At 54.1% G+C, this 21,327-nt stretch overlaps 2 protein-coding genes across 5 annotated transcripts; both read left to right on the top strand.

The window, feature by feature from the left end:
* Positions 1–2,325: 2,325 nt before the first annotated feature.
* Positions 2,326–10,748, top strand: LOC100353768 (dipeptidase 2). Of its 4 annotated transcripts, none has more exons than XM_008257492.5 (11): positions 2,326–2,522; positions 5,778–6,078; positions 6,344–6,470; positions 7,102–7,231; positions 7,315–7,456; positions 7,764–7,833; positions 7,941–8,117; positions 8,488–8,572; positions 9,106–9,181; positions 9,798–9,933; positions 10,383–10,748. In XM_008257492.5, exons 2-11 carry the CDS (start codon positions 5,816–5,818, stop codon positions 10,635–10,637), a joined length of 1,461 nt encoding a protein of 486 aa, XP_008255714.4. In that variant the 5' UTR covers positions 2,326–2,522; positions 5,778–5,815; the 3' UTR covers positions 10,638–10,748. The 4 variants fall into 4 exon arrangements, with proteins under 4 accessions (XP_008255714.4, XP_008255715.4, XP_008255712.4 ...); XM_008257493.5 differs by lacking the exon at positions 2,326–2,522 and adding an exon at positions 5,074–5,373; XM_008257490.5 differs by lacking the exon at positions 2,326–2,522 and adding an exon at positions 5,217–5,362.
* A 6,178-nt stretch (positions 10,749–16,926) lies between these two features.
* On the top strand, positions 16,927–21,122 carry DPEP3 (dipeptidase 3). The gene is made up of 10 exons (XM_051847222.3): positions 16,927–17,310; positions 17,599–17,725; positions 18,221–18,350; positions 18,433–18,574; positions 18,830–18,899; positions 18,991–19,167; positions 19,444–19,528; positions 20,004–20,079; positions 20,551–20,686; positions 20,778–21,122. Exons 1-10 carry the CDS (start codon positions 17,072–17,074, stop codon positions 21,018–21,020), a joined length of 1,425 nt encoding a protein of 474 aa, XP_051703182.3. The 5' UTR covers positions 16,927–17,071; the 3' UTR covers positions 21,021–21,122.
* The last annotated feature ends 205 nt before the right edge of the window (positions 21,123–21,327 follow it).

The following is a 21,327-nucleotide window of genomic DNA, read 5'->3' as shown; positions in this document are numbered from 1 at the left end:
CAAGCTCCTGGCTTACGATGTCCTGTTACGCCCCACGGTTTTAGTAACGACCCGTGATGACGGTGCGTGTAAGTGGCAGGAAGCAGAGGCGGTACACCTTCTGGGGATTTTTTTTTTTTTTTTTGACAGGCAGAGTGCACAGTGAGAGAGAGAGACAGAGAGAAAGGTCTTCCTTTGCCATTGGTTCACCCTCCAATGGCCGCCACGGCCGGCGCGCTGCGGCCGGCACACCACGCTGATCCGATGGCAGGAGCCAGGTACCCATCCTGGTCTCCCATGGGGTGCAGGGCCCAAGGACTTGGGCCATCCTCCACTGCACTTCCCTGGCCACAGCAGAGAGCTGGCCTGGAAGAGGGGCAACCGGGACAGAATCCGGCACCCCGACCGGGACTAGAACCTGGTGTGCCAGCGCCGCAAGGCAGAGGACTAGCCTAGTGAGCCGCGGCGCCGGCCTTCTGGGGAATTTCAAGAAGAAATCACTTATACTGGAATTAAACATGCACCAAATGGACAAAAAAAAAAAAAACATACATATATGTATGTATTTACATATATATCTATATATAGATACTTATATCTATATATATAAAGATATTTACATATATATGTATATATTTAGATATATCTATATAGATATATATAGAGATATTTACATATATGTATACACACACACACACACACATATATATATAATTTATTTATCTGAAAGAGTTATGGTGGAGGGAGAGAAGAGACAGACAGATTCCTGGTTCACTCCCCAGATGTCTGCAATGGCCAGGACTGGCCAGACTGAAGCCAGAAGCCAGGAGCTTCATCCAGGTCTCCCACATGGGTGCAGGGGCCCAAGGACTTGGGCCATCTCCCACTGCTTTTCCCAGGCACATTAGGAGGGAGCTGGATCAGAGGTGGAGCTGTCGGGACACAAACCAGCACTCATATGGGATGCTGGTGCTGCAGGCAGTGGCTTTACCTGCTATGCCACAACACCAGCCCCAGGGCCCTGTCTTTAAAGAGCGTAAGTCCCCAGACAGGGTTTGGATTTGTCAGACTTCTCCATGATATGCTTCCCCTCTCCAGGCAACTGACTATCACATTGAGGGGGTACCATCTGAACCCCAGGGACACCCTAAGCATCTTGCTGGAATTAGCTCCTGTACCCCAGACCCCTATAACCTCCCCTTCTACCCTTAGCTGATGGTACAACCTCAAGACACAGGACAACACGCAAAGTCTTTAGGACAAAGGATCCAAGCCTCTAGAAGTTACTGTAACATCTGGCACCAGAAGCAGCCCATTCAGACACTTCAAGCCTGTTGAACATCGCATGTGGTTTTGCTCCATGAATCTCAAATACTGGATATTCTGTATTGCCTGAAAGCAGCAGAACTTGGCTGTAAAAAGCATTCAACAGTGCAGACAGGACCCACATCACCAGTCATCTCCATCAAAAAGCGGGCCAGGAATGTGGGCAGAAAAGAAAGGGGGGAGCTGGGAAGAAGCTCAGAAGGAAGCAGGAGACAGAGATGAATGAGTGGTTATGCATTTCTCCCAGCCAGAAAAACACTGGCTTGGCCGGCGCCGCGGCTCACTAGGCTAATCCTCCGCCTAGCAGCGCCGGCACACCAGGTTCTAGTCCCGGTCGGGGCGCCGGATTCTGTCCTGGTTGCCCCTCTTCCAGGCCAGCTCTCTGCTGTGGCCAGGGAAGTGCAGTGGAGGATGGCCCAAGTCCTTGGGCCCTGCACCCCATGGGAGACCAGGGAAAGCACCTGGCTCCTGCCATCAGATCAGGACAGTGCGCCAGCCGCAGCGCACCAGCCACGGCGGCCATTGGAGGGTGAACCAACGGCAAAGGAAGACCTTTGTCTCTGTCTCTCTCTCTCACTGTCCACTCTGCCTGTCAAAAAAAAAAAAAAAAAAAAAAAAAAAAAAAAACACTGGCTAAGGCCTGTGGTGAAGCTGCTGCTGTGATACCAGCATCCCATATCACAGCACCAGTTTGAGCCCCAGCCACTCTACTTCTGACCCAACTCCCTGCCAACATGTCTGGGAAGGCAGCAGAAGATGGCTCGAGTATTTGGGCCCCTGCCACCCACGTGGGAGACCAGGCTGGAGTTCCTGGCTCCTGGCTTCAGACTGTTCCAGCCCCAGCTGCTGCAACAATTTGAGGAGTGAGCAAGTGGATGGAAGATCAATCTCTCTCCCTCTCTCTGTGTCACTCTGCCTTTCAAATAAATACACAAATCTTAAGAAAAATACTGCCTACCTTTTAAGGAAGAAAAATGTGCTAGCTCTTTGCCTTACTGGGAAGTATGACCTCAGCTTTTTGATTGGAGGATGTGTGTGTGTGGTGGCCAGGCTATCTGCTGCTTGGCAGACAGTTGTTTCTGGGGAATTGGACTGTGGCAGTGATCATGGGAGCAGCGTGAGAGCAGCACCCACGAAGATGCAGGTCAGCGCGAGTCTGCAGGACCCGAGGGCCGTGAGTGGAGACTGACCATCACGTGGGCCATGCTGGATACCAAGTAAGCGCCCTCCTCCACCCCATCCCTGTGTGTGAAGTAGCCGGTGCACCTGTAACTCAGACTGACTTTTCACTTCCCTGTACATCCTCGCCATACACTGGCGATCAGCTCTACACCAGTGCAAGATTGGTCCCAGAAGAAACCTCTTCCTATCACTGCTGCCTCTGCAGCTCCTGATTTTTGTGAACGCTGCCTGGGTGGAGAATTAGAGTGAGAAGCTGCTCACTCACCTATCCCTTTTTGGTGGCAGGATTTTCCCATCCTAAGTCTGCCTCAATGACCCAACCAGTTGGAGACTGAGGGGGTAGCATGTGCCACGTCCCTGTGGTAGGAAGCAGCATGGCTGGTGTGGCCAGAGCTCAGAGGGCAAAGGGGTTTGGGCTGTTTGCTGAGATTTACGGGGCTGGTGGGAACAGACTCCTCAGGACTTGAAAACCAAAGAAAGAAATTTGTTACCTAAGAGTATCGAGAGGCTGCAGAACTTCAGGCAGGAAGATGACAGTACAGAATAGGGGTGGAGTGGGGGATCAGTGCTGAGGAAGACGCAGTGGGAACTGCAAGGAGACGCACCAGGAAGATGTCAGGGTTTGGAGGTGGCGTGAAGAGAGGTAGGGGAGATGGCAAGGAGGCATCAAAGATGATACTTAGGCCGGCGCCGCGGCTCACTAGGCTAATCCTCCGCCTAGCGGCGCCGGCACACTGGGTTCTAGTCCCGGTCGGGGCGCCGGATTCTGTCCCGGTTGCCCCTCTTCCAGGCCAGCTCTCTGCTGTGGCCAGGGAGTGCAGTGGAGGATGGCCCAGGTGCTTGGGCCCTGCACCCCATGGGAGACCAGGAAAAGCACCTGGCTCCTGGCTCCTGCCATCGGATCAGCGCGGTACGCCAGCCGCAGCGTGCCGGCCGCGGCGGCCATTGGAGGGTGAACCAACGGCAAAGGAAGACCTTTCTCTCTGTCTCTCTCTCTCACTGTCCACTCTGCCTGTCAAAAAAAAAAAAAAAAAAAAAAAAAAAAGATGATACTTAGGGTCAGCTCTGGCGTCAGGCTCTGACCTTCCCACCTCCACCCCATTTCCTCTTCTGCCCACTGCCAGCATCCGGAGAACTTCTGTCATAGCCTGTGCCCACAAACTGTCCCTGCCCCAGAGCTGTGTCACCCATACTGGGGGCTCTGACACCCACATTTCACTAGTGTGGGCTTATTTATCCCTGCAAGAGGCAGGGCACAGACATGGCCTCAGAGGAGGTTAAGAGGACAACAGATCACCTTGTTGACCAAAATTTGCTCACCACTGCGAGCGACCCTATGTGCCTGGGTACGTTTGCTTTTCCAGGCCTGGCTTTGTACGGCTGCCTCACGGCTGAAGTTTGAGGACTTAGGTTGGATGTTACGGAAAAACTGGCTAATCTGCAGAGACGGCAGCCGCCTCCATGGGCTGGACACAGCCTGCCTCTGCTGGGCTAGATGTTCCTCCAATCCCTGGGATGTCAGCCAGTCAGCCCTTGCAGAAAAGCTAAACAGAAAACCTCAATAAGCTAAATCCTCCCCACGCACTCCTCTCTCGGTGGCTGCTATTTATTTATTCCCACTCACTTCTGCCCATAAACTGCCCACTTTCTGGGGCTATCAGGACTGGGAACAAGCCCATTACCCAAAATCCACATCCTTGGTCTAGAAACCAACAGATCCAAGAGATCCTCCTTCCTCTTGCTACTCGGCAGCACAAGAGAGTGTAGGGGCTGCTGACCAGCAGTTGGCAGGAGGAAGGAAGAGAGCCATGTCTGAGTTGGGTACTCTAACCAGGCACACACCCTGCTATTCTCAGAAGCAGCACCCTAGGGAACGCATGCTGCCTCTCTGAAGAACCCTCTGACCACAGTACACAAGGATCCCCACCTCCAGCGCAGCACCATTGCTTTTTCCTTCCTCCTGGACAGCAGGCACTTGGCAACATCAAGTGCACAGTCCCTGACCTACATCCAAGCTAAGAACACCTCTCCCCTCGCAGGTAGCTCCCGTCCCTGTGTTTGTTTGCTTGTTTCCCTCTTAGAGGGCCTTCTGGAATGCCAAAGCTCAGTACAACGCTTTGGGAGGTCTCTGGGGAGGAAGCCTCTAAAATGGGGCTTCTTTGAGAGGGCTATCCCCTTGTGAATATGCTCACATACATGTGCACCTGTGTAGGGGGGCATAGGGGGTGTCCTGGAGGAAGCAGCTAGGCCGCTGATGCAGACTGGGTGGGGCCTCCAGGCAAATATGGCAACTAAGCCCTTGAGGTTTTGTGGGGAGCTAGAGCCACAAAAACAAGCAGAGTCCTGAGATGAGGGGTGGAGGGGGAGGCACAGAATCCACGTGCCACACCTCTCCTTAGGATCCACTGTTCTGACCTGGCTTCTCGGAAGTAGCTCAGCCAGCAGCTCTGAGAGGACGTGCCTGGTGGAGGGCTCTGCTGTTCTGGAAGTCACTTCATTTCCTTCCATCCAGTGTCTGGGTTCCTGCTCCACCAAGGAAAATTCCCGGACCTCTGCAAGATGATTTATCAGTTCTCCAGCCCTGGGGAGGTGGCGCATCTCCTTAGGAGGGAGCTCTTTCCCGAGGCTGGCTGGGAAGATGGGGGCAGGGTCCTGACAATTCCCAGTGTGGACTCCCAAAGTCTGCGGGTGGAAGTCGGGCATGAGAAGGCAGCGAGGTCAGGAGGATTGAGCCACTTCCGCTTCCTGTACACAGAATCTGCAAGTTAACCTCTCATATCCAGAGATTATCTCCTTCCCACACACTGCCCAGCACCAGGAAACCTGAACCCAGAGCACCGCAGTCACAGCCACCTGCGGCCCCCAGGTGGCCAGGGTAGGCTCCAGGCAAGCAGGAACACGAGGAGAGGCCACAGGGCAGAGGGCCACTCCCTGGGAGAAGCACCCAGGCCCCCTCGAAGAGCAAGCCTAGGGGCCGGACTGAGGGGAGGTGGGGGAGGGGTGAGCAACCTGAGCCGCCCTCGGGGGCAGTTGAGGGGAGGGCGGCGAGGGCGGAAGGCGGTCGCGGTGAGGCGGGTGAGCGCACGCGCCTGAGGCCGGCCCAACCCATGGGGGCGCCCTCCGGGATGGGTGCGGGAAGATCGTGGCGCTCCGGGCGGTTGCGCTGCGCCGCGTGGCGACACCTGGCGTAGCCGTCGCGGGTTCTCGTGACTTCAGTCCCGCCCAACTTCGGCCGCGCAGCTGTGACCTGACCCTGTTGTCGCCTTCTGCACCTCCTCAACCCCTCTCAGGATCCCGCGATCGCCACGCCCGCCAGGCTTTGTGCAAAATGCAGCCCCCAGGCCTCGAGGGTCCCCATGCGCTCCGGCCTCTGGTGCTTTTGTTCCTGCTCCTGCTGCTGCTCCTACCGCTACCCGTAACCCGCGCCCAGACTGCACCCAGCACTCCTGGCGCGCCCACCACGACGGGTGCCCCTGGCACCACTACCACACCAGGCGCCCGTAGCGCCTCAACCACGCCAGGCACCCCCAGCTCCCTGGCCCTGGAAGAGCGCGCCCGAGCCCTGATGCGGGACTTCCCACTTGTGGATGGGTGCGTATTGGCTGCATCAGGGCAAGTCAGGGCTGAGCACACCCCTGGACATGTGCAGCAAGTAAGACAGCCTGGCACAACACCCCTGGGTGCCCTTTCCCCTCCTCTGTCACTTCCTCTCTGGTTGGAAGCCCCCAGCCCAGGCCTTGGTATAGTCTGTGGACAGTGTGGGGTGAGGTACCCTCAGATATGTCTTGCCTGACCTGGAGACCTAGGGGACCCACCCATTTTGCCGCATCCTGACCCTGTCTTGACATTCCTCCAGCCACAATGATTTGCCCCTGGTCCTGAGACGGTTTTCCAAGAACGGGCTACAGGAAATTAACCTGCGGAACTTCAGCCATGGCCAGACCAGCCTGGACAGGCTTAGAGATGGCTTCGTGGGTGCCCAGGTACCACAGGGACACACAGAGCACTCCTGCATGGCTGCCAGGGGATGCTGGGGAGAGTGGGGCCCCGGAGATCACACGTTAGTTATCTGGGGACTCAGTTACAATAGTGGCCCCCAGAAGTGCTCTGATGTGGGTGGTGGGGCTGCAGGGGCTACAATGGGGGTGAGAGTACAAGAGTGGCCGCTGGTGGCCGGTGTCTCAGCTCACTAGGCTAATCCTCCGCCTGCAGCACCAGCACCCTGGGTTCTAGTCCTGGTCGGGGCGCTGGATTCTGTCCCGGTTGCTCCTCTTCCAGTCCAGCTCTCTGCTGTGGCCCGGGAGTGCAGTGGAGGATGGCCCTAGTGCTTGGGCCCTGCACCCACATGGGAGACCAGGAGGAAGCACTTGGCTCCTGGCTTCAGATCGGCGCAGTGTGCCGGCCACAGCACATCGGCTGTAGTGACCATTTTGGGGGTGAACCAACAGAAAAGGAAGACCTTTCTCTCTGTCTCTGTCTCTCTCTCTCTGTCCACTCTGCCTGTCAAAAAAAAAAGAGTGGCCTCTGGGCCCTCTGGGTACTGTGGAGCCTTTGAGAAATTCAAGTAGCTACAAAGCAGCCTCTGCCCAAGCCAACCCCTGGCCTTGCCCCCAGTTCTGGTCAGCCTACGTCCCATGCCAGACGCAGGACCAGGATGCCCTGCGCCTCACCTTGGAGCAGATTGACCTCATCCGCCGCATGTGTGCCTCCTACTCTGAGCTGGAGCTTGTGACTTCAGTTGAAGGTGGGTCAGTTGGTGGGGGGATGTTAGGAACCTGACTGAGCTACTCGTCCCTGAAAGCAATCATCTGACCTTCCTGTCTCCAGCTCTGAACAACACCTGGAAATTGGCCTGCCTCATTGGTGTGGAGGGTGGCCACTCACTGGACAGCAGCCTCTCTGTGCTGCGCAGTTTCTATGTGCTGGGAGTGCGCTACCTGACGCTCACCCACACCTGCAACACACCCTGGTGAGCGTGGTGCAGATGCTGTGGGCCCACTGAGGCAGAGATTACATCAGGTCAAACTATGGGCCCAGGCCAAGTTTTGCCCCTGGGATCTGGCACAGACCCTAGAAGGGGGAGAAGGGATGGGATCCTGGGGTTCACACAGCCAAGACTAGATCACATCAGGACACTCATACTGCCAAATCAAGCCCATCCTGGGTTCCTGCTTTTGCTCTACTGGGTCGCAGGGATAGAGGGCTCAGTGGGATCTCTTAAGTTCTTGTGGCCAAGACCTGGCCACCAGTCAGACTGCTTTTTGGCTATCCTGCAGGGCTGAGAGCTCAGCTAAGGACATCCACCCCTTCTACAGCAATGTCAGTGGACTCTCCAGCTTTGGTGAGGTGAGGACCCTGTTCATACTCCATGTCACCCAAATGTACATTTCCTTTAAAAAAAAACTTCACATACATTTGCACCCTGGTACCCTCCTCCCAATCTGTTCCTGCAGAAGGTGATAGCAGAAATGAACCGCCTGGGCATGATGGTAGACTTGTCCCATGTCTCCGACGCCGTGGCACGGCGGGCCCTGCAAATATCACAGGCCCCTGTGATCTTCTCCCACTCAGCTGCCCGGAGCGTGTGTAAGAACGCTCGGAATGTTCCTGATGACATCTTGCAGCTTCTGGTGAGAAACTACCCAGCCCTGGAACCCAAGATTTGAACCAGGAGCCTGTGAACCTTAGTCCCTGCTCCATCAACCTCATCAAACCCCAGGCTGAACATCTTCTGTCCCCTAAACCCACAGTCCCTGAACTCTTGATCCTGGGGGGTGAGGGTTCTGGATTCCTCTGTGCCTCACACCAGGAGCCAAGATACTTCCAACCCAAACCACAGCCAACCTTGTTCTCTTTACAAACCCAGAGAGGTGAAGTCTCTTGAGTCCTGAAGCCAGGGCCGAACACCTTCCTCACAGGGACCCAGAGGGTAGGCAGGCATGCGGTTGTGCTGGGGTTGGGGTGGGGGCAAAGTGAGTGTCTATTTGATTACCTTTGCAGAAGAAGAATGGTGGCATCGTGATGGTGTCCTTGTCCGTAGGGGTACTGCAGTGCAACCTGTTAGCCAATGTGTCCACTGTGGCAGGTAAGCCTTCCCTCCAGGCTCTCCGGTGCACAGAACATAGCATCTTGGTGCCACATGGAACTGGAGCTGCAGTCAGTGCTGCGATCCTCATGGTATAAGGGAAGAAGTCAGACCCAGGTACTACCGGGGTGCGGGGGCTACCAAAGCACCCTGCCCCTGCCTCTAGCCAAGGGACTAGGCAGTGCCTCAGGTCTCTAAAGCCTTTGTCAGTTGTCTGTTTTGTCTCTCATATTCTACTGACCTGGAAGGGAGCTCCCTCTAGATTGTCAAAGAGATGTGAGGCAGGGTGGATCCTGGATGGGAAATAGCCCAAATGAGTGACTCTGGGTATACTGCAAACCTAAAGTCCAGTGTAAAACCAGCTGGTCAGTTCAGGTCGAACCTGAGAGCCTTCTGGCTGCCACATGGGGTGCCAGGCCATGGAGGAATTGGCCTTCATGGCTACAGACTGCAAGAAGGGTAATCAGCAGAATCCAGTCCCAGGGGTACCCCTGCCCTGGCAGCCCCACACTCCTGATTCTCCATCCCTCCAGATCACTTTGACCACATCAAGGAAGTCATTGGATCCAAGTTCATCGGCATTGGTGGAGATTATGGTGGAACCAGCCAGTGAGTGCTTTCCTGTAGCATGTTTAGGGCTGGGCATACAGCTAAGAGGCCCTCACAGTCACCACACCTACAGCTTCATGATCCTGATAGCCTTAGGACTTTCACAACTGGTATCTCCCCAGTCCCAAGCATCTCTGTACCCTCAGCTCTCCTGTCTGTCCTCAGTCCAGTGGCCCCACATTAAACACATTATTTGACTAAGCCACCAGACAGAACTCATCTGCCAGCACATGTACCCCCCCCCCGACACCCCCACCCCAGCCACTCCTTCTGGGCAGACTGTCTGCAAGGCCTGGCATGGGCTGACCATCACACACCCAGTGCAGAAGAAGGTTTGCTTTTCTTAAAACAATTTTTTTAAAACAATTGCATTCAGTGACGAGCATAGATCTTAATACTGCAAAAATTCAGTGAGTTTTGACAAATTTTCAAGGTTTTAAGGCCTCTCTCTAAAGGAAAAGGAGCGATGAATCATTTACTCCCTGCCAGTCTTTGTTTCCCACATCTGACCATGGTTAGGGTTCAGAGGACCTTGGGCATGCAGGGCTGTGGTTATAAGTTGGGATCAAGAAACAAGGTCTGGGGCTCATCAGCTGGTTGGCTGGTGGCTGCATAGGTTCCCCCAGGGACTGGAGGACGTGTCCAAATACCCAGTGCTGATAGAGGAGTTGCTGAGGCGGGGCTGGAGTGAGGACGAGCTCCAAGGTGTGCTTCGTGGAAACCTGCTGCGGGTCTTCAGCCGAGTGGAACAGGTATGTTGGATTGGGCAAGAGTATCCTGGGCCGGCGCCGCGGCTCAGTAGGCTAATCCTCCACCTTGCGGCGCCGGCACACCAGGTTCTAGTCCCGGTAGGGGCGTCGGATTCTGTCCCGGTTGCCCCTCTTCCAGGCCAGCTCTCTGCTGTGGCCAGGGAGTGCAGTGGAGGATGGCCCAAGTGCTTGGGCCCTGCACCCCATGGGAGACCAGGAGAAGTACCTGGCTCCTGCCATCAGATCAGCGCGGTGCGCTGGCTGCAGCGCGCTGGCCGCGGCAGCCATTGGAGGATGAACCAACAGCAAAGGAAGACCTTTCTCTCTGTCTCTCTCTCTCACTGTCCACTCTGCCTGTAAAAAAAAAAAAAAAAAAAAAAAAAGAGTAGCCTGGGGTCTGAGCAGATGTCAGGGGAGTTGAGAAGCTGCTGACCACTGACTGCCACCTCTAGGTACGGGAGGAGAACAAGTGGCAAAGCCCCCTGGAGGACAAGTTCCCAGAGGAGCAGCTGGAGAGCACCTGCCGCTCCATCCAACCACGTTTGCGTCGGCGACAGTATCTGCTTTCAGACGAGAAGCCAGCTGAGGTTCCAACACACTGGCCACTCACATTATCATCCAAGTTGTCAGCCTCAAAATCCTCCCCCAGCAGGGCCTCAGGGCTCATGATTGTCGCCACCTTTCCAATCCTCATTCTGTGGCTCTGATGACCCAGTTAGTGCTGCCAAACGCCACTGACAGCCACAGACACCCCCTCAGAATCCCCCCTTTGTGTTGACTTAAGCATTTCCTAGAAAATAAATATTTTGGGCATGAAACAGGTATGAGTGTCCTTCTCTTGGCATTGTCTCTCAGCTCTGGTCTTTGTGGGGTACCCTGCACTTCAGCCACTGTTTGCTCCAGGAGGGCCGGTTGCCAGTGGTCTGAGACCTGGGTGGTCAGGCTCAGCACTGGATAAAGACAGTGGGTGGATCTAGCTGTGGATGAGTGGACCCCATTCTGTATCCTCCCCTTCTAGGTCATCTCAATCCACATGCTGACCCACTGACTGCCACCTGGGGGTCTTCCAGGGAACTCTGCTTCAGAGAGGAATTTGCCTGGATCCTTTGTTCCTCTTTGTACAGAGCTCAGAATACCAGGCCACATAACGGGCCATGGCCCTCCAGTGGCTGGACTGCCCTGAATATGGTACCCCCATCCCTGAGGGACTTCCTCTCCAAGAGGCACAGCTACTTAGGCACCCATCTTACCTCTAGGCCCTTAGTGATAACCAATAGCAACTGCAATAATAGTAATGGCTAATACTAATTATGGAAGCTAGTAATAATAACATGATAATAGATAATGGCTAATAAAATAATACTAATAGCCTGCATAACTCATGATGGGACAATTTCTTTTCTTTTTTTTTTTTTTCTTTTTTTTTTTTTTTTGACAGGCAGAGTGGACAGTGAGAGAGAGAGAGAGACAGAGAGAAAGGTCTTCCTTTGCCGTTGGTTCACCCTCCAATGGCCGCCGCGGCCGGCACACCGCGCTGATCCGATGGCAGGAGCCAGGTGTTTCTCCTGGTCTCCCATGGGGTGCAGGGCCCAAGCACTTGGGCCATCCTCCACTGCACTCCCTGGCCACAGCAGAGGGCTGGCCTGGAAGAGGGGCAACCGGGACAGAATCCGGCGCCCCGACCGGGACTAGAACCCGGTGTGCCGGCGCCGCTAGGCGGAGGATTAGCCTAGTGAGCCGTGGCGCCGGCCCATGATGGGACAATTTCAACCCAGATTTGTATCCAGCAATAATTATGTATTATGTTCCCATAAAGGTGTATGAAATATGTATAACCTCTCTCTGCTTCCCCTCTCTGCAACTTTGCCTTTAAAAATAAATAAATCTTAAAAAAAAAAAAAAAAAAAAACAACAACTCAGCACTGTGTCATAGCAAACAAAGCCACAGCCTGCAGTGCTGGCATCCCAGGTGCTCCACTTCTGATCCAGCTCTCTGCTATGGCTTGGGAAAGCAGTGGAAAATGGCCCAAGTCCTTAGGCCCCTGCACCCACATGAGACCTGGAAGAAGCACCTAGGCCTCTAGCTTTGGATCAGCTCAGTTCCAGCTGTTGCGGCCACTTGAGGAGTGAACCAGTGGATTGAAGACCTCTCTCTCTCTCTCTCTCTCTCTCTCTCGCTCTCTGCCTTTGCCTCTGCCTCTCTGTAACTCTGCCTTTCAAATAAATAAATAAATCTTAAAAAAAAAGAAAAAAATATATAGCAGCATAATCATAACCCCAAACTCTTCTCTTCAAAGTCAAAATTTGAGGAGCCACAGATAGCCAATTATCAAAAAGTAGTTGTATTTGAATACACTAACTTGATGAACAACAATAAACATGAAAGTTGGGGGCAGGTATTTGGTGTAGCAGTTAAGCCACCACTTGGAATACCCACATCCCATATCCGGAGTGCTTGGGATCAGTTCCTGGCTTCCCTCTAGATTCTGCTAATGTGCGTCTTAGGAGGCATCAGGTGATGGCTCAAGTGGTTGAGCCCCTGCCACCCATGTAGTAGACCAAGAAGGAGTTCCAGGCTCCTGGCTTCAGCCTGGCCCAGTCCCAGCCATTACTGCCATTTGGGGGAATGAACCAGTGGTTTCTCTCTCTCTCCCCTCTCTATCACTTTGCCAATCAAACAAATCTTTTTTTTTTTTTTTTTTTTTTTTTTTTTAATGAGGGAAATTGGAGCAGGCGCTGTGGCTTAGCAGGTAAAGCTACTGCCTAGAACACTAGCATCTCATATGGGTGCTGGTTCGTATCCCGACTGTTCCACCTCTGACCCAGCTCCCTGCTAGTGCACCTGGCAAAGCAGTGGAAGATGGCCCAAGCACTTGGGCCCCTGCACCCATGTAGGAGACCTGGATGGGGAGTGAACCAGTGGATGGAAGATCTTTCACTTTCTCTCTCTCCCTCTCTCACTGCAACTGTTTCAGATAAATAAATAAATCTCTTTTTAATGGGGATAATTGGTTATACAGGTATTGGAAAGGCACAAAGGTGAAACTAAGGTAATGGAAGATAATAATTAAGGAAGCTATCTACCACCTACGTAGGGTTTGGCAAAAAGGGAAAGAGGAAGAAGTTACTGGAACCTCAGATGCTTAGAGGAGGGCCTACGGCGCTGGGGCCAAACCTCAGAGGAAGGGGCTCTGCCCAGCAGGCAGGGGCTCTGTGGCAGCCCGAAGCAGCTGCGGACTGGAGCTAAAGCAGAACTGACAGGGATGGGAAAATCAGGAAAGATTTCCCTCTTTCCTCCTGCCTCTCAGTTTCCCTCTCATGTTCCTATTGCCAGAATGTAACAGAAAGCCAGCCAGCAAGGTGATCCTGGGAATGTGCTAGTAGGACTTCCAACCCCAGCAACACAGAGCAGACAGGCTGAATCTGGAGTAGGAGACAAGGGCTTAATAACCGGAAATGCAGCAGACCTGTGGCTCTCTAATTTTGATTCCCTTTTTCTCACGGAAATTCCTTTATGTTCCAACTCAAAACTGAATATTCATCAGGGCCTCCCTTGCCTTGGTGGCCCCTGGATGCTAAGCCCTGACTCCTCAGTCCAACAATGCCCCTAGAGTAAGAAACAGTCTAAAGGCTGGGCTCATCTGGATCTCTGCCCTCTCTCGATCCTTGTCAAGTAATTCTTCAATTTCTGCTGACTCTGGGGCCAGCATTGTGACATAGTAGGTAAAGCCACCACCTGCAACACCAGCATCTCATATGGGCACCAGTTCGTGTCCTTACTGCTCCACTTCCAATCTAGCTCCCTGCTAATGGTCTGGGAAAAGCAGTGGAAGATGGCCCAAGTATTTGGATCCCTGCCACCCACGTGGAAGACCCAAATGAAGCTCCTGGCTCCCGACTTTGGCTCGGCCCAGCCCTGTCCATGGGGGTCATCTTGGGAGTGAACCAGCATATGGAAGCGCTCTCTCTCTTTCTCTCTCTCTCTCCCTCTCTCCATGTAACTCTGCCTTTTCAAATTAATTAATTAAAAAATGTTGCTGACTCTATCCTTTCAGGAATATGCTTTTAAAAAAAGATTGATTTATTCATTTGAAAGGCATAGTTAGAGAGAGGCAGAGAGAGAGAGAAGTCTACTATCCTCTGGTTCACTCCCCAAATGGCTGCAACGGCTAGAGCTGGGCCAATCCAAAGCCAGAAGCCAGGAGCCAGGAGCCAGGAGCCAGGAGCCAGGAGCTTCATCTGGGTCTCCCACGCAGGTACAGGGGCCCAAAGACTTGGGCCATATTCTACTGCTTTCCCAGGCCATAGCAAAGAGTTGGATCAGAAGTGGAGCAGCCAGGACTCAAACAGGCACCCATAAGGGATGCCAGCACTGCAGGTGGCAGCTTTACCCACTATGCCACAGCACCAGCCCCAGGAATATGCTTTTTAATAATTAGCTCAACATTTTAAGTTTTCAGAAGGAGTATAATTTTTTAAATATTTACTTATTTATTTATTTGAAAGGCAGAGTGACACAGATTATTTATTTGAAAGGCAGAGTGACACAGATCTTCCATCCAGTGATTCACTCCTCAAATGGCTGCAACCGCAAGGGCTGCGTCAGGCTGAATCCAGGATCCAAAAACTATTCTGGTCTCCCGCCATTTTGAAAAACAAGTTTATTTTAGTGTAAAATATTTAAAATCTGGCCAGTGCCATGGCTCACTTGGTTAATCCTCCGCCTGTGGCACCGGCATCCCATATGGGCACTGGTTCTAGTCCTGGTTGCTCCTCTTCCAGTCCAGCTCTCTGCTGTGGCCCGGGAGGGCAGTGGAGGATGGTCCAAGTGCTTGGGCCCCTGCACCCGCATGGGAGACCCAGAGGAAGCTCCTGGCTCCTGGCTTCAGATCAGCACAACTCTAGCCATTGCAGCCATTTGGGGAGTGAACCAGCAGATGGAAGACCTCTATCTGTCTCTCTCTTACTCTGCTTCTGTAACTCTGCTTCTCATATAAATATTTTAAAAAACAAACAAAAAAGCAGCAACAACCATGGCTGGAGCTGAAACCAAGAGCTGGAAACTCAATCGAGGTCTGCCAAGCAAGCAGCAGGAACCAAGCTATTTGTGCCATCACTGCTGCCTCCCAGGTTCTGTATCGGCAGGAACCTAGAGTCAGCAGCCAGAAGCCAGGTATCCAACCCAGGTACTCTTATGTGGGGCACTAGACTAACGTCCTGCTATCCATGAACTCCTTTTAAAAATATAGATATAGATACATTTATATGTGTGTATTATTATTATTATTATTATTTTTTTGACAGGCAGAGTGGACAGCGAGAGAGAGAGACAGAGAGAAAGGTCTTCCTTTGTCGTTGGTTCACCCTCCAATGGCCGCCGCGGCCAGCGCACTGTGCTGATCCGATGGCAGGAGCCAGGAGCCAGGTGCTTTTCCTGGTCTCCCATGGGGTGCAGGGCCCAAGCACTTGGGCCATCCTCCACTGCACTCCCTGGCCACAGCAGAGAGCTGGCCTGGAAGAGGGGCAACCGGGACAGAATCCGGCGCCCCGACCGGGACTAGAACCCGGTGTGCCGGCGCCGCTAGGCGGAGGATTAGCCTAGTGAGCTGAGGCGCCGGCCCATTTTTTTTTTTTTTTTTTAATGAGAGAGGGAAAGACAGAGTTCTTCCATCTGGTGGTTCACTCCCCAGAGGTTGGGCCAGTCCTAAGCCAGGAGTTTCATCCAGGTTTCCCATGTGAGCTATCTTCTGCTGCTTTTCCAGGTGCATTAGCAAGGAGCCGGATCAGAAGTGGTGCAGGGGCCAGCGCTGTGGTGTAGCGGGTAAAGCCGCTGCCTGCAGTGCCGGCATCTCTCATGGGTGCCAGTTCGAGTCCCGCTGCTCCACTTCCCATCCAGCTCTCTGCTATGGGCTGGAAAAGCAGAATGTATAGTATAAGATAGCCCAAGCCCTTGGGCCCCTGCACCCACGTGGGAGACCAGGAAGAAGCTCCTGGCTCCTGGCGTTGGAATGGCGCAGCTCCGGCAGGTGTAGCCATTTGGGGAGTGAACCAGTGGGTGAGTGGGTGGAAGACTCTCTCTCTCTCTCTCTCTCTCTGCCTTTCCTTCTCTGTAACTGTTTTTCAAATAAATAAATATTTTTATTTAGAAAGAAAGAAAAAAGAAGTGGTGCCATTTGGGACGCCAGGGCGGCAGGCAGGAGCCGCCACATTGCTAGCTCCTCCATGAACTTTTTTTTGGGGGGACAGGCAGAGTGGATAGTGTGAGAGAGACAGAGAGAAAGATCTTCCTTTTGCCGTTGGTTCACCCTGCAATGGCCGCTGCACCGCGCTGATCCGAAGGCAGGAGCCAGGTGCTTCTCTTGGTCTCCCATGGGGTGCAGGGCCCAAGGACTTGGGCCATCCTCCACTGCACTCCCTGGCCACAGCAGAGAGCGGGCCTGGAAGAGGGGCAACCGGGACAGAACCTGGCGCCCCGACCGGGACTAGAACCCGGTGTGCCGGCACTGCAAGGCGGAGGATTAGCCTAGTGAGCCACGGCGCCGGTCCCTCCATAAACTTTCCAAAGCCCACTCATATAGGTCTTAAATTTCACTTTCATTTTAACAAACTTCAGGGATTCTTTTCAGTCAGTCTCAACATTCAGATCTAACTCACTCTAAGACTTCACGGAATATTTTGACCTAGTTAGGGTCAGGACACATCCTCGCAGCTAAGGCCCCCAGGAGAGCCCAGCAAGGGGATGGAATTAGGAAGATTCCTGCTTGGTTGACCAACTCCCTCACCGACCTCCCACCTGTCGGCTGGTCTGCGCAGCCAGGGGCAGCGGCACGCCTGGGGTGGGGCGAGGGGAGCCCACGTCGCGTCGCGCGCAGACGCAGGCTGCACGCAGAGGCCGCCCAGCCCGTGGGGGCGCTCGCCCGCGTAGGGAGCTGGGGATTTGTGGCGCCTCCCGCCGGCCACGCTGCTCGGCGTGGGGTTCCCAGCCCGTCGGTTGCAGCGTCGTCGCCTGACTGAAACTCTCTCAGAGGGAGGCCACACCGCTGAGTCACCTTAATCGGAGCTTCGGACCCTCGACTCTCTGCCCTTCGCCTCCCCAGTCTCGTGATCATCACCCTTGCACCCCGGCTGGGTCTTGCGCAATATGCAGCCCACGGGCCTCGAGGGTCCCCACTTGTCCTGCCGGCGGCCTCTGCTGCGTTTGCTGTTACTGCTACTGCTGCTGGTAACCCGCGCCCAGACCTTGCCCGGACCTCCTGGTGCCCCCAATGCCACGACCGTGCTGGGCGCCACCAACGCCACAGCTATGCATGGAGCCTCCGGTGCGCTGGGCCTGCGGGAGCGTGCGCAAGCTCTGATGCGGAACTTCCCGCTTGTGGACGGGTATGTAGATATGGCGTACAGAGTAGGCAAGTAGGGGCTGAGAGCACCCGTGGGCAGGGAAGGAGGTTCTGATCGTGCAGGGTTAGCAAGGAGGCCCCCTCATACCACGCCCGGATGCCATCTCCTCCATTACTGCACTCCTGGCGGATCCCACCCCCACCCCCCACCTCCGTCTTCAGCCTGGTCTCAGGAGGTCACCATATTGTCTACGCATGACCAGGACGTGGGTGGAGTGGGGGAGGTAGGCTCAGGAAGGTTGATATGTCCTGCCTTTGTCTCCACCCTCAGCCACAATGACCTGCCTATGCTCCTGAGACAACTTTACCAGAACATACTACAGGATGTCAACCTACACAACTTCAGCCAAGGCCAGACCAGCCTGGACAGGCTTAGAGATGGCCTCGTGGGGGCACAGGTACCATAGGGGCACACAGGGTGCCACTGCACATGGCTGCTGGGGAATGCTGGGGTCACAGAAGACTGGGTTGGCCAACCTCTGGGTGACTAAGTACCAAGGGACACACAGTATATAATCATGTGGGTGCTGGTGGTGCTGCTGGTGGGGCCCTGGGCGGGGGAGGGAGGGTTGCCTGGACAAGCAAGCTGCAGGGGTGTCCAGGTTCTGTGGAGACATGCAGAAAGCAGAAAATCCTTGCTGACCAGAAAGGACACGGTCGATTGCCCTGGGACACTGACATATCACATGGAGATGCAGCAATCCGAAATGTGTCCTGATTCCACTGTTTGGCTGTTGGTAGCAAGCTTAATTACCAGGGTGCCTGGTACCCTACTGTGCTGCCTCACTTGGGGCCATTAACCCAAATGGGTGCGCTGGGGACTGAGGCAGGGGTGGCAGGCCTAGGAGTTTAGAGGCACCCTGGCTCATTCTGGATCCCTCATGGACCCCCAGTTCTGGTCAGTCAATGTCCCATGCGAGACCCAGGACCAAGATGCTGTGCGCCTCAGCCTGGAGCAGATTGACCTCATTCGCCGCATGTGTGCCTCCTACTCTGAGCTGGAGCTTGTGACCTCGGCTGAAGGTAGGCTGGCGGGTTGGAGGAGAAGCAGGGGCTCAAATAGTTCTGTCTCTGCTCTGACCAATTGCCTCTCCACCCTTTTTAGGTCTGAACAGCACTCAAAAGCTGGCCTGCCTCATCGGTGTGGAGGGTGGTCACTCAGTGGACAGCAGCCTCTCTGTGCTGCGCAGTTTCTATGTGCTGGGAGTGCGCTACCTGACGCTCACCCACACCTGCAGCACACCCTGGTGAGCGTGGGGCCTGGCTGGGGTGCAATGGTAGATAACACGGTGTGGAAACGACCACATCCCTGGGATCGTTTTAACTAGAAAGGGCTCCACAGAGGGAGGCTGCACCCCCAGCAGCCCCTCACACTCTCAAAAAGTAGCTGGCCCTGGGTCCTCACCTGTTCCAGAGGTGAATGGATGGGTAGACAGAGGGCCCTGGGACTTTGATGTCCAAGATATGGCCAGCTAGGTTGCCCTTCCCTAAATGTTCTGCAGGGCAGAGAGTTCCAGCAAGTTCACACACCCCTTCTACACCAACGTCAGCGGGTTGACAAGTTTTGGTGAGGTGAGGACTGTTGTTCTATACCCCACCCTACTGGTTCCCTACCAGTGTGCTCCTGATACCCCTCTCTCCAAAACCCCAACTGTTCCTGCAGAAAATGGTGGGAGAAATGAACCGGTTAGGCATGATGATAGACTTGTCCTATACATCGGACACCTTGGTGAAGCGAGTCCTGGAGGTATCCGGAGCTCCTGTGATCTTCTCCCACTCGGCTGCCAGGACTGTGTGCGACAATTTGCTGAATGTTCCTGATGATATCCTGCAACTTCTGGTGAGTACCCAGCCAGCCCTCAAGCCTAGGGCCAGACATGCTTCATTCAAAGATTCTTGACCTTGAGCAAAGAAAGCTCACAGACTCATGGACCCAAAGCTGATTAACCCTCCTCCATCTCTGAAACTCAAAGTTAAATCCAGGGACCTACAAACCCAGAGAGGTAAAGCCTCTTCAACAACTCTATCAGGGCCCCCGTGGCACAGGTGGGTTGGCAGAAGACAAGGGGATAAGGCAAGAGGGCCAAGCTGAGTGTTCCTCCTTTTCTTCCTATAGAAGAAGAATGGTGGCATTGTGATGGTGACCCTCTCCTTCGGGGTGCTGCAGTGTAACCTGTTTGCTAATGTGTCCACCGTGGCAGGTGAGCTCCTCCTTAGCTCTTTGTGCAGGTCTGGCTTAGGCTGTGCCACCCTGGCCCCCCAGGACAGCTCCAGAAGTTTAGCACACATGTCGGGTACACCCTCCAACAACTCAAGGACAGCAGACACAACTCTTTGTTGCCACCCTGGTCTGAGTGCTTGGGATTTGATCCTTCTGAGTCTTATTTTTGCTCCTAATCCTTGAATTTTTCTTATTACCCACTTCCCTGGGCAGGACAAGCAGATGTCCCACCAGGCTCTGAAGAACCCAGAGGCAGGAAAAAGTCCAAAGGGGTGGCCCTGAGGTTCAGTCTAGGTCAGCCTGTAGTCACATCAGGATTCATGACAGGCCATGAACTCTGTGGAGTCAGCTGCCACAGCCAGAAGAGCTGTGCTTGTGGGCAGGGAAGTTGGCCAGGGCTGGTCCCATGGTCTAAATTCAGCTCATTGCTTCCTACCACTTACTCCACCCTCTAGATCACTTCGACCACATCAGATCAGTCATTGGATCGGAGTTCATAGGGATTGGCGGAAATTATGATGGGTCAGGCCGGTGAGTGGTTCCCCAGGGTTTGTTGTGGGCAAGAGTACACCAGGGAGTCCCATATGTAAACTTCCCCATCCTAGGGGCCTCCCATCCTTCATGGTCTAACTACTGGCTCTGGTGACATCCCCCACTCCCAGGGCTTGTTTCCAAGGTGGTCCCTGTCCCTTCTGTGCCTTAGTGGGTCCACTCCAGCCCATCACACTTGCTCAGCACTCCTGTACCCCAAGGGGAACTCATCTGCCCAGCTCAGGTTCCACCCCCTGCCCCGTATATCTGCTCAGCTGGTGGATACTACAGAAGCTCGGTCCTCAAGGGGCTTCCAAAGTTGCATTCACTAGCCTCAAGAACTTGGTCTCTAGTTTCCCATATATGTGATTGGGGCTGGTAGAATGATAGGCCCAACACCAGAGCCAAGGCTAAGGTCAGTGGGTCCTAGACCAGAATCAAGGCTAAGCTGACTGGCTGGTGGCTGCATAGGTTCCCCCAGGGACTGGAGGACGTGTCCAAATACCCAGTGCTGATAGAGGAGTTGCTGAGGCGGGGCTGGAGAGAGGACGAGCTCCAAGGTGTGCTTCGTGGAAACCTGCTGCGGGTCTTCAGCCAAGTGGAACAGGTGTGCTGGGCTAGGTAGAAGGATGTTTCAGTGGTTTGAGTGGATGAGGGGTTTGCTGTGGCAATGTCTGACTGCTGATTTCCTCCCACAGGTGAGAGAGGAAAGAAGAGAGCAGAACCCTGTGGAGGCTGAGCTTCCAGACAGGCGTCCAGTCAGGCCCTGCCACTCCCACCTCCTGCCTCAGCCTCAGAATGAACCCTTGGGTACCCACCTGGAGGTGACCAAGTGGCCATCCGGTCAGGTGCTCCAGAGCCCCTCAAAAGCCTCCCCACACCTCTTCCTAGGCCTTGTGGCTGCTACCATCCTCCCAATTCTTATCCTATGGCTCTTGTGACCTAAATGCTAATCTCCCCAGAGGTCTCTGTAGCAGTCCCAAAGTCCCCTTCCTACTTGTCCAGGCATAAGCTATATTGAGAATAAACGTTGTAGGCATGGAGCCAGGTGTGTTTTTCCTTCTTCAGCTGGGGCACGTGGGCTCTTGGTTGGTAAGGGGTTTTGGGCCTGGCCCCAGCTCCTCCAGGAATCCAGTTCCCACTTACCTCCAACTCTGGCTGTACAGAGGTGTCTTACCAGATTCGTATGTGAAAAGCCGATGTCCACAGATGAGTACACAGAAATCAAATTCAGTGTCAGTCCCATCA

Source organism: Oryctolagus cuniculus, chromosome 18 (genome assembly GCF_051225735.1).
Source record: "Oryctolagus cuniculus isolate XC-2025 breed Fujian yellow rabbit chromosome 18, ASM5122573v1, whole genome shotgun sequence".
Classification (NCBI taxonomy): domain Eukaryota; kingdom Metazoa; phylum Chordata; class Mammalia; order Lagomorpha; family Leporidae; genus Oryctolagus; species Oryctolagus cuniculus.
Note: the sequence above shows the minus strand (reverse complement) of the source record. Positions and strands in the feature narration are given on the sequence as shown.

Excerpts from the sequence above, each read along its gene's own strand:
- DPEP3 (XM_051847222.3), top strand. The coding sequence starts at position 17,072 with ATGCAGCCCACGGGCCTCGAGGGTCCCCACTTGTCCTGCCGGCGGCCT. Across the intron at positions 17,311-17,598 it reads AACTTCCCGCTTGTGGACGG|CCACAATGACCTGCCTATGC; the intron begins GTATGTAGATAT and ends CTCCACCCTCAG. Across the intron at positions 17,726-18,220 it reads ATGGCCTCGTGGGGGCACAG|TTCTGGTCAGTCAATGTCCC; the intron begins GTACCATAGGGG and ends ATGGACCCCCAG.
- LOC100353768 (XM_008257492.5), top strand. The coding sequence starts at position 5,816 with ATGCAGCCCCCAGGCCTCGAGGGTCCCCATGCGCTCCGGCCTCTGGTG. Across the intron at positions 9,182-9,797 it reads GATTATGGTGGAACCAGCCA|GTTCCCCCAGGGACTGGAGG; the intron begins GTGAGTGCTTTC and ends GTGGCTGCATAG. Across the intron at positions 9,934-10,382 it reads TCTTCAGCCGAGTGGAACAG|GTACGGGAGGAGAACAAGTG; the intron begins GTATGTTGGATT and ends TGCCACCTCTAG.